Source organism: Myotis lucifugus, unplaced genomic scaffold (genome assembly GCF_000147115.1).
Source record: "Myotis lucifugus unplaced genomic scaffold, Myoluc2.0 scaffold_256, whole genome shotgun sequence".
Taxonomy (NCBI): Eukaryota; Metazoa; Chordata; class Mammalia; order Chiroptera; family Vespertilionidae; genus Myotis; species Myotis lucifugus.
In genome coordinates this window covers 65,317-77,528 of record NW_005871304.1, presented here as the reverse complement: position 1 = coordinate 77,528, position 12,212 = coordinate 65,317, and the positions used below count along the sequence as shown (strand labels likewise).

The window sequence follows — 12,212 nt, the reverse complement described above, 5'->3', positions numbered from 1 at the left end:
AACCCATTAAGCTGCATTACTAAATGTCCAATGTTACATAAAAACTATAAATAACTTTGTACTGTTAGGGTTTTTTTTTCCAATTTGCTTTTCTTGAAGCAATAATGATGTTCTGCTTCAGTTAAAGTAATTTTGAGGCTGCCTTAGTGTTTAATCCAGATACTCTTTCGGTGTGGAATAAAATTGCAAGCAATAATCAAGTCAGAATTAAAAGCATTCCTTGGAGTATCTGTTGTTAACAATGTTAAAAATGAAGAGAAGAGCACCAAAAGATAGTAAAGGCTAAAAAATTAAACACAAGGCTTAATCATTTTATAAGTGGACTTTCCTTTGGGAAATAAAATGCCGTTTCTGTAAAGGGTATCTAGTCTTTTTTCTAATATATGCAAAGGAATTCATGCTCTCGTTCAAGGAACATCAATCACTTACTACTTAACAATAACAAGCCAGCAGCTAACACTGAACAAACATGTCTACCTCAATGTTCAAAACCTGACCAGTGAATTAAGAAGGGTTTGTTTCCACACACTAAAACCCAGCCTTGACTCTCCTAGAGTGTGGCTGATCTAACAGCTGAGCTAAAGGCACAAAGGAGGGGGCTGGTGGTTGATATCTGCCCAACTAGGAGGCTCCAGTAAGCTGAAGACCAGATCAAACCACTTAGTAACATAGAAATGCTTTGTTTCTTAAAACTTGTTAGAAGTTTCCTTCTACACTTACCTGGTAAATGATTCTTGGGATAGCTTCTATAATTACCAATAATCTCCATGCTAGTAAGTTTCTCTGATTACCAAGAAAGAAACTTTCAAACAAAAATACAAGCAGGACACATTTGGGAACAAAGATGCAAAGGTATAATCAACGGGTGTATATTTTGAGCAGGAGTAGAAACAATTTTTTTCTACATTAATCCCCCCCCCCCCCGCCACTCCTTAAGATAGCTAAAAAGAACTAATTAACCTCCGATGGACATGCTAACAATTTCATATTTGAGTGTCCAAACCTAAAGGAAAAACATTTTGAAATGTATCTGAAAGTTGAAATGAAACAAATGGTGGCATATAAATTTAATATCTTTATTTAAGCAAAAATCAAAGGAATCTTCAAATACCTTGTCTAGATGAAGCAGAGACTAGAATTTCACTTGGAATCCTGTGCTAACTTTTTAGCACATGATAACATCTGTATTCTGTGACATTTTTTATATTTAAAATAACAGTTCCCAAGACCTAAGTACTATTTTAGATTTTTGATGAAAATAAGTGATAATCCTTAAACTTAATACATACTATAACTGTTACTTAAAAAATAAATTTTGACACAACTATATTAATTTTTAAATAAATAGCCATGATATGTACACCAAGTTTTATTGCCTTTAAGTAATACGAATGTTATTCAAAATATTAAATTTTCTTGAATTTGACAGAAGAAAAAGAAACTGAAGTGAAACTGTAGGAATTGCTGAACTTCAGATAAATGTTTCTTCAAAACAAGAGATATTAGTTCCTAAAAGATTCTTCTAAAGTTAAAAACAGATTAAGAAAAACATTAAGCCATTGGGTTACTACATTTAAAAAAAACTACATGTTTCTTAATGGACATATGTTTACATTTACATATAGTAAACTTCATCTCCCATCTCATAAAACTCAGAAGACTCCCCTGATGTCTAAACTAAGCAAAAATAAAAGCCTTTTTTTCATATTAAAAACTTTAAAACCTAAATCTGTTGTTGTCTTAACATTATTTTCCAAAAAAGCTTAATAGGGAATGGCTAATCTGAAAGCAAAATGTTGCACAAACCACTTTCAAGAAAAGAAATACACCACGGGAGTATGCTTATAGAAGTCGTGTCAGCTAAAACCCCGAGTGTCGACACATGAATTCAGAGTATCAGCCGGTCCTCTCCTCCCTCCTGAATTACCTGACCGATGGAAGTTTGGTTTTGTTGTTTCAGAAAACATTGTTTCTTACATTCCATCAATTGTTCAAAATCACGCCACATTTTCACTTGTTTCATATTTGGACCGTGACTTTCTCGTACAGCTTTTTGTTTCTCCCGAAGTTTCTATTGTAAAAAAAAAAAAATCAAGAATAATTAAGTCTCAGTTACAGGGATTTACTTCTATTGCCATAATCAGAAGAATATGCTACGCCTTGTACAATCTATAATAATAAAAGCATATTATGCTAAATAGACCAGACGTCCTTCCAGACGACCTTCTGGATGAAGCCAGGGCTGGAGGGAAGCCTGGGTCCTGGGTGCCAGAGGGAAGCTGGGAGAAGGAAGGCCTACTCTTGCACGAATTTCGTGCATCGGGCCTCTAGTTCATGAATAATAGTCAACTGAATCAGGTTCTTCTATGAAGTATGAAAACTAAGGATATACAAGTTAAATAAAGTTACCATTGACGTATGACAACCTGCAGTTAAAGAAACCAACACAAAAACATAAAAGAAAGTGGGGGCGGGGGGAATAAAGGCAGTCAGAAAACTGGAACTGAAAGAACGACGCAGATTTGGGAGTTGGAAGACTTGAGTTTCAGCCTTGGCTTTGCCATAAGCTCTTAGTAAGGCACTGAATGCCTATAAACTCCTGTTTTCTAAATGGTCAGTTAAGGCCAATAAGAGGGGATACTTATGAAAGTACTAGAGGCTCGGTGCATGAATTTGTGCACGGGTGGGGTCCAGTCGGCCTACTGGCCGGGGGGAGGAACCACGAGCGGTTGGCCAGCTGGCCCTGCCCCCTGGTCGAACTCCTGGTCAAGGGGACAATTTGCATATTAGCCTTTTATTAGATAGGATTTACTTTATAAGGTTTTTTTCATATGATGTAATAGGTATAAAAAATACATGATAAACTATCATGTGTTATGTTATTATTAAATAGTGTATTTTTTCCTGACTCAGTATATGCTCTATGTATGCATATATTTCTAAAGGAGAATGTTTAGTGATTTTTTTAAAAAAGTACACTATTAAATTGGCCCAAATCCTTATTAGAATTATCTTTGTTACTAATAACTGATATGGTTCCACCTACTAAAACTTCTACTCACTGACTCTAAAATTATAAACGGGAATAAGAACATTTTTCAGTAAATTGCAAAAATGTACTTTGGGTCTATATTGTGACCAATTGAGGAAGAATGACTGAAAGGAGGGGTAGCACAGAGTCAGAGACGAAGACAGGCAAGAAAGGAAGGAGAGCAGAGGAAACAGAGCAGATGACAGCGAGCATAAGGGAACATGACAGAAATACACTCACACCGAGCATGGGAAATCATCAAGAAAAACAGAAAAGCAAGCAAAGACACAGACTACACAGAGGCATCCCCATCTTTCCCTCTTTTAGGATATAACTGAGCTACTGGTTGATCTAAGGACACCAATGAGAAGACTGGTAGTTGATATTTGCCCAAATAAGAGGCTAAACTAAGCTGAGGACCAGATTCAAACCACTTACTAAAAACTGCCCTCTCAGCTATGGCTAATGAAAGCAAAGGTAATAGCAATCAGCAATAGGAAACAAAACAGAATTAAGAAAATATAATTTAAATATAGCCAGCAAATTTTTGACACAATACCTGGCATGCAAATACACGTATTTAAGTCTATGTTACAAAGAAAGTATCTTACAAAAAATATTTTTATCCTCATAAACTAAAACAAAGAGATCAAGAATTTTAAAAGTTCTGAGCATGATTTTAAGATTAAGTTGCTACTTAAACTGTAACTTTTCTTATATTGTTGGAATAATTTCCTTGTCAAAATCCTAACAATCTATAAAAGTTATTTAAAGAACCAAAGACAGGATGTGGGTACTGTATCAGAAATATTAAGTTTAATTTGCCTCACACCCACATGTATTTGAAACCTTTAACTTATGAATGCAACTGACTTTCATATATAATTATTTTTTGGTTACTCCTCACCCGAGGATATTTTTTCCATTGATTTCTAGAGAGTGGAAGAGAGGGAGAGTGAGAGGGAGGGAAGAAAGAGGGAGGGAGGGAGGGAGAAGGAGAGGGAGGGAGGGAGGGGGAGAGGGAGGGAGAGGGAGAGGGAGGGAGGGAGGGAGGGAAAGAGAGAGAGAGAGAGAGAGAGAGAGAGAGAGAGAGAGAGAGAGAGACACTGATATGAGAGAGACACATTGATTGGTTGCCTTCCACACATTCCTGACCGGGGATTGAACCCACAACCTGGGTATGTGCCCTGACCAGGTAATGAACCCACAACCTTTCAGTCTACAGATAATGCTCTAAGCAACTGAGCCACACTAGCCAGGGCTGTGCCTTCACTTTTATAAAACTAAATTCCCAAGGAAGTATCTATATCTTTAAAAAGGCTTAAGAAGGATCCTATTTCCCTTTGAAAACTGTACGAAAGCCCTGGCTGGTTTGGCTCAGTGTATGGAGCTTCGGCCTGCGAACTGAGGGGTCCCTGGTTCGAGTCCGGTCAAAGGCATGTGCCTCGGTTGTGGGTTGGGTCCTCGGCCCTGGCCAGGGCTTGTGCGGGAGACGACCAAATTAATATGTGTCTATCACACTGATGTGTCTCTCCCCCTTCCTCCCACTCTCTCTAGAAATCAATGGAAGAATATCCTCCAGTGAGGATGAACAAAAGGAAAACTACTAAATCTTTTAAAAATTAATGACAATGTCATAACCATGTATTGAAAAACTGAATTAGACATATTAAAAAAAAATAGCCCAACTGATTTGGCTCAGTGGATAGAGCGTCGACGGACTGAAGGGTCCTGGTTTTATTCTGGTCAAGGGCATATACCCGGGTTACAGGCTCGATCCCCAGTGTAGGGCATGCAAGAGGTAGCTGATGAATGATTCTCTCTTATCACTGATGTTTCTATTGCGCTCTCTCTCCCTTCCTCTCTGAAATCAATAAAAATATATTAAAAGTAAATAAGTAACTAAAATAAATTTAAAATTCTTACCTTTCCAAGATTTTCTTGTTCAGCAATATTTTTGGTATACTGTTCCCTAGAGAGTCAACATAATAATTTAACTTCAATTGATTTGAACATAAAACATTAACGTATCTACCTAAATATATTAAACAAGGAAATTTAGAGTACTGGAGTCAGAAGAAACCCCATTATCAAATATTTTCTTTCCTCATCCTTAGTCAGTTTTTAGAAGTACACTAGAGTAAACAATAATTTAAGGGGAAAAAAGACAAAACATCGCATAAAATTAAGAGAATTAAAATGTTAAGTACTATTTCTTATTAATCTACCCTTAAAACAATGGCAAGCCATTTGCTTAAATTACTTTGTTTTTGAGGAGGTTTGCAAAAGGGAGAAATGATATATATTAAAATAAACACTAGATAGCATCTAACTCTGAAATTCCAGTTCTAGGAAGTCATGCTACAAAAAAACTCTCATAAAATAAAGATAAAAACAAAAACCATTTTCTTCACCACTGTTTATAACAGTGAATATCTGCAAACAAACTAAAGCTGATAGATGGGGAAATGTTTAAATAAATTATAGTACTCTGTTTAAAGGAATAATAGAGAGCTATAAAAAAGAATGAGGTAGCTCTATAAATACCAAAGTGGAAAGAATTCTAGATAAACTATTAAGAGAAAAACTGTATGTGTACTTTAATTTTATTTTTGTATACACATAAAAAAATTTCCCATGCACTTGCTAGCATGCGCGCGCACACACACACACACACACACACACATTAGCAAATGCATGGGAAAAGAACATGGAATAATGTACATCAAAATATTAACATTAGACATTTCTGAGGCATGGCAATGTGGACAACATTCCATTTTTGTGTACTATATTTCATAATGGTTACTTTTTGTATTTCTTTTGTAATCTAACAAAAACTGCAAAATTTTAATGTAAAAATACAAATAACTTTGTATTTTATTGATTTTCTTTTACAGCGAGGAAGGGAGAGGGATAGAGAGTTAGAAACAACGATGGGAGAGAAACATCGATCAGCTGCCTCCTGCACACCCCCTATTGGGGATGTGCCCGCAACCAAGGTACATGCCCTTGACTGGAATCGAACCTGGGACCCTTCAGTCCAAAGGCCGACGCTCAATCCACTGAGCAAAACTGGTCAGGGCTGTATTACATTTTTTAGCAAAAGTATAATTATATCTTAACACTACATAAGACAAAAAGTGAGATTTAAACTATTAAGGACAAAGATTAAAGGATGAAGAGAGACTTTAGACCTCAAATTTGGATGGAAAAAATACTAGGTTTCTGTGTAAACTACACTATAGTAGGTATTTACAAAGAAATTAGACAACACAAAACTGAAAATCTAAGAAATCACATCACAAGAGAAACCCTAGCAGTCTAAGTGAAGGAAGATTTGCATTTCTGCAAAAAGGGAGGTGAATGTGATTAGAATAGAAACAATGTCAGTCAAAAGTACCCCATGTGCTTATAGAGCTGAAGTGAAGGTAGAATTTGGGCACAGAAGTGAGGGGATAAACACAATCTTGATGGACCTTCATTTTGCTCTTAGAATTTATGAGACACTACGTCAAACTGTTTGCCTTTCCAGCTCTCCAGTGAAAAAATAACCAGGAAGATGTAAATGACATACTAGCTTAAGAAGAATACATGGTTATAGTTCAAATTGCTTTAAATATTTCATTTATTACCCTAGGCCTAAGAAATGTCCACATTGTTTTAGAATTTCCATTGATATTTTATCAAGAAATCAACAGGCTCGCCCTCGCTAATTTGGTTCAGTGGATAGAGCATTGACCTGTGTGGACTGGGGCTCCCAGGTTTGATTCCGGTCAAGGGCACATGCCCAGGTTGCGGGCTCGATCCCCAGTGGGGAGTGTGTAGGAGGCAGCCGAACAATGATTTTCTCTCATAATTGATGTTTCTATCTCTCTCTCTCTCTTCCTTCCTCTCTGAAATATATATATATATATATATATATTTTTTTTTTTTTTTAAATCAACAGGCTCATACTCTTTTCCCATGACATTAATCCATAATTTTAATTTAATTAAGAGATAATTACGAAGCACCTGTTATGTACCAAGCATGCCCTGGGGCTTCAAGAAGCAAACAGGCCAGGTAGGTGTGGCTCAGTGGTTGAGTATCTGTGGGGAATCATAGGACTTGGTTGGAAAGTCTGTAAGGAGGAGTCTCCAAGAGTCAGGGGGCCTCTTGGTGGACCTTGCCAAAGGTGGCAGCCCCTGCCTTGACTTTTACAAACAAGTCTGAGCCCCCAGGTGTTTTATTGGAATCTTTATGTTTAGTCTTTAGAAGTCCTTGCTTAAAGGACACTATAGATGCATGTGTCTTCTCAAGGATGCTTATCCTACTGATAGTGTCTGATAGTTAGTTTTAGATCAAGCTATTGTTACAATAAAGGCCTAAGGAGGCAGGCGAATGGGGCTGTTTGGTTTCTCAAGCCAAGCAGTCCCTTAGCCCTCTGTTTCACAGAAATGTGTGTCAGAGTAATCATTCACCCATCACTCACAGTCTGCTGGTCAGCCCCAGCAAGTGTCGACCTATGAACCAGGAGGTCAGGGTTCGATTCCTGGTCATGGCACATACCCAGGTTGCAGGCTCAATCCCCAGTAGGGGGCGTGCAGGAGGCAGCTGATCGATGTGTTTTTATCATCAATGTTTCTATCTCTCTCCCTCTCCCTTCTTCTTTCTCTAAAAAAACCCAATAAAAACATATTTAAAAAAAAGAAGCAAATAGGACAGATAGTGGTCCTTATGCTGCAAGAACTCATACTATGCTATTTCCAAGCACTGCTGCACACACATTCAACTTGATCTTCTGTGGTATACATTGTTTACCTTATCTTACATAATGAGGAAGTGATGTGCTCAAGGTAACAAAACTAGGGACTGGGGAAATTAGGTTAGAAACCAATTTTATAGTTCCTCTCTAGTACTTTGAAATAAAACATGCTATCTCTTTAAATAAATTCAAATTCGCAATCTTTCAAAACCAAAAAGTACCACAAAAGTAGAAAATGAAATAAAAATATTTTGTCTATAATAGTAATAATATTTTAAACATGTATCAGTGAGTTTAAGAGTATAGTAACTCTATTAAATTAATAATATTCTTATAATGTATGACTCTAGTCAGGGTCTAATATTTTTCTATAGGGAAACTAAAGAATGATAAAGGTTATAATAATTTTTAAAATGATGATGAGGAGGAAAAAACCAAGATGGCAGCATAGGTAAACACCTGAAATTGCTGCCTCGCACAACCACTTCAAAAATACAACGAGCCCTAACCAGTTTGGCTCAGTGGATAGAGCGTTGGCCTGCGGACTCAAGGGTCCCAGGTTCAATTCCAGTCAAGGGCATGTACCTTGGTTGCAGGCACATACCCAGTGGGGAGTGTGCAGGAGGCAGCTGATCGATGTTTCTCTCTCATCGAAGTTTCTAACTCTCTATTCCTCTCTTCCTCTCTGTAAAAAAAAATCAATAAAATATATTAAAAAAAAATACAACGAAAAGACAAAACGGACATCATCCAGAACCACAGGAAGGCTGGCTGAGTGGAAATTCTACAACTAGAAGGAAAGAGAAAAGCACACTGAGACTCAGAGGAGGTGCAGAAGTAAAGTGCAGAGGTACAGAGGTGCACGTGGAAAGGGCTGGCAACTGAGGACATGGTTGTCTTTTTCAATCGGGAGGGAGACACAAGCTCCCAACTGCTCTGAACTCCAGTTCCGGGCAAGACTCTGGGGACCCAGACTCATATGGGGAGAAACTGGACTGTCTGGCATCGGGCAGAACTCGAGGGCGGCTTTCTCTCAGAGGTGCTTGCAGAGATTACCGCGGGACACTAAGACCCGGGGCCTCTTAGGGCAGGGCTGAGGATCAGCCATAGCTGTTTGCTCCGCCCTGTTGATTCCCTGAGACCCCGCCCCACCCAAGCTGTGCGCAGAGGCTTTTGCATATGAATGGCCTGGCCCTTTGCAATCTAAAATTACCTAACAAACTGCAGCTGGTTCAGAGAGACCCAGAACATCCAAAAGAAGGCCCAAGGCCCCACAGCAGCTTGCATTGCTTCACAGCTGGGCCTCATCTGGGCACCTCCAAACCCCAAACAAAGAAGAGGAATCTGAAGATCTCTCTGTAGCTCTTGCTGGCAGAGGCTAAATTAGCACCTCCTTAGATCCAAGAGCCAGTGTACCCAGTGGTCAGAGTGGGACCATCCAGATTACAATTCCTCAGATCCATAAGGGACACACTCAGGGGGCAGACTCAGTGAGCACCAAAGCTCCACTGAAGCAAGTCTTGCCCCATAAGGGTGTCTCCAGCACAGAAGTTCTCCCATTGCAGACACAGCTGATTCTCACAGTCAATTGGCCTGGAGGTCAATTCCTCCCAGTGATACCTACAACAATCAAGGCTTAACTACAACAAGACTGTGCACAAAGCACACAAAGGGGTACGCCAAGAGTGTCCACCTCAGGTAATTGGGGAGGCTGAGCCACTGGGCCCTATAGGACACCTAGCACAGAAAGCCACTCTATCAACACAAGGAAGCAGCCAAAATGCGGAGACAAAAAAACAGTTCACAAATGACAGAAGTGGAGGAAAGCAAACTACTGGATATAGAGTTCAAAACCACAGTTATAAGGTTTTTCAAGAATTTTCTAGAAACCGCCAATAAATCTAGTGAGACCCTTGATGTTGTGATAAAGGACCAACTAGAAATTAAGCATACACTGACTGAAATAAAGAATATTATACAGAGATCCAAAAGCAGACTAGAGGATCGCAAGAATCAAGTCAAAGATTTGAAATACGAAGAAGCAAAAAACACACAACCAGAAAAGCAAAAAGAAAAAAGAATCCAAAAATATGAAGATAGTGTAAGGAGCCTCTGGGACAACTTCAAGCGAACCAACATCCGAATTATGGGGGTGCCAGAAGAAGAGAGAGAGCAAGATATTGAAAGCCTATTTGAAGAAATAATGACAGAAAACTTCCCCCACCTGGTGAAAGAAATAGACTTACAAGTCCAGGAAGCGCAGAGAACCCCAAACAAAAGGAATCCAAAGAGGACCACACCAAGACACATCATAATTAAAATGCCAAGAGCAAAAGACAAAAAGAGAATCTTAAAAGCAGCAAGAGAAAAACAGTCAGTTACCTACAAGGGAGTACCCATAAGATTGTCAGCTGATTTCTTTTTTTTTTTTTTTTAAATATATTTTATTGATTTTTTACAGAGAGGAAGGGAGAGAGATAGAGAGCTAGAAACATCGATGAGAGAGAAACATCGATCAGCTGCCTCCTGCACATCTCCCACTGGGGATGTGCCCACAACCCAGGTACATGCCCTTGACCAGAATCGAACCCGGGACCCCTCAGTCCGCAGGCCGACGCCCTATCCACTGAGCCAAACCGGCCTAGGCGTCAGCTGATTTCTCAACAGAAACTTTGCAGGCCAGAAGGGACTGGCAAGAAATATTCAAAGTGATGAATAGCAAGAACCTACAATCAAGATTACTTTACCCAGCAGAGCTATCATTCAGAATTGAAGGTCAGATAAAGAGCTTCACAGATAAGAAAAAGCTAAAGGAGTTCATCACCACCAAACCAGTATTATATGAAATGCTGAAAGGTATTCTTTAAGAAGAGGAAGAAGAAGAAAAAGGTAAAGATAAAAATTATGAACAACAAATACATATCTATCAACAAGTGAATCTAAAAATTAAGTGAATAAATAATCTGATGAACAGTATGAACTGGTGAGTGTAATAGAAACAGGGACATAGAAAGGGAATGGACTGACTATTCTTGCGGGGGGAAGGGGTGTGGGGGGTGCGGGAAGAGACTGGACAAAAATCGTACACCTATGGATGAGGACAGTGTGGGGGGGTAAGGGCAGAGGGTGGGGTGGGAACCGGGTGGAGGGGAGCTATGGGGGGGAAAAAGAGGAACAACTGGAATAATCTGAACAATAAACATTTAATTAAAAAAATGATGATGAGGAATATCTGGTTAGAAAACTGATCAGAAAACCAATAGTTCAGTATCAATATTTCCTTCTGTATTACTTATATTGGTAATTTTGAAAGAAATAGAACTTAATTTCTAACATTTTATTTTTCAAGAACAAAATTAAGTTCTCACATTTTTGAAATATTAGCATTGACCACATAGATTTATTTGAGCTAAGTTTATATTCAATGAAAGAATCTGAATAAGTACATTTAATGTGTTTAGTATGTTATAGTATTAGAAAAACATTCTATTTATAGGATATCTTCAGTCTGGCTTGCATTCCAGTGCATTATATATAAAAAAATTTAGACTCTGCCAAGACGTTCCCAGTTTTAGATTCCTTCCTGTAACATTAATGTACATGCCACTAGAAATCTCAACTGCAATCTAGAATAAATATGAATCCTACATTTTGAGTTCTTACAGGATGATAAAAGCAAAACATCTGAAGTGTGCTAGGGGGAAAGAAAGTGTATCTTGTTCAATTACTGTATTCTATCCCAGCTAGCAATTCAACTCTAAATGTATTTGTAAGGCAGCATTTGATTTATTACAGTTTGCTGCAAGCTATGATGACCAAAAGAATCACCATATAAGGGCTAGTGGTATTGGCACCGCTTCCTTGTTCTGAAGGCGGGCACACTGCAGTCACATAGTTTCTAGCTGAAACACAGTCACTCACACTGTACAATTAGCAGGCAGATGACTAGAGTCCAAGCCACAGGGGACTTTAAAAACAGACAAACCTTAGTGCTTACTAAAAAAAAAAAAAACACAAAAAAACTATCAAATTATATGTATTTCTCACAAGGGAGAATTATTAATGGGGAATTATTAATGATTACAAGAGTTTCTGTCTATGGTGATGGAAGTTTTGGTAATATATAGTTGTGATGGTTGCACAACAATGTGAATGTAATCAATGCACTGAATTGTACACCTAAAATGGTTACAATGGCAAATTTTATCGTATATATCTTTTGTGACAAAAAAAATAAGCAAGCAAGAAAGGAAATTATACATATTCCTATTTACTTAACAGGGCTAGACTATCCAAAAGATGTTTAACAAGAAATAAACCTTAATAATATCTTAGTATCTACTTATTTAAGTACTCCAAATTTCATAACTTCATTTTACAGTCAAACCTCGTTTCTCGAATGTCTCCCATCATGAACAATTCAGTTCTCAACCA

The 12,212-nt window shown here is 38.2% G+C and overlaps 1 protein-coding gene across 3 annotated transcripts in view; it reads right to left on the bottom strand.

Moving 5' to 3' along the window:
• Positions 1-1,057: 1,057 nt before the first annotated feature.
• The window catches only part of IFT81 (intraflagellar transport 81), a 55,612-nt gene continuing 44,457 nt past the window's right edge, over positions 1,058-12,212 (bottom strand). For 2 of the 3 annotated variants that reach the window (XM_023762688.1, XM_023762689.1), the window contains exons 18-19: positions 4,958-5,003; positions 1,058-2,071 (exon numbers count right to left, since the gene is read on the bottom strand). In XM_023762688.1, coding sequence (XP_023618456.1) covers positions 1,889-2,071; positions 4,958-5,003 — 229 coding nt within the window. In that variant the 3' untranslated portion in view covers positions 1,058-1,888. The remainder of the gene's footprint in view (positions 2,072-4,957; positions 5,004-12,212) is intronic. The other variant, XM_006099015.3, reaches the window with a different exon arrangement.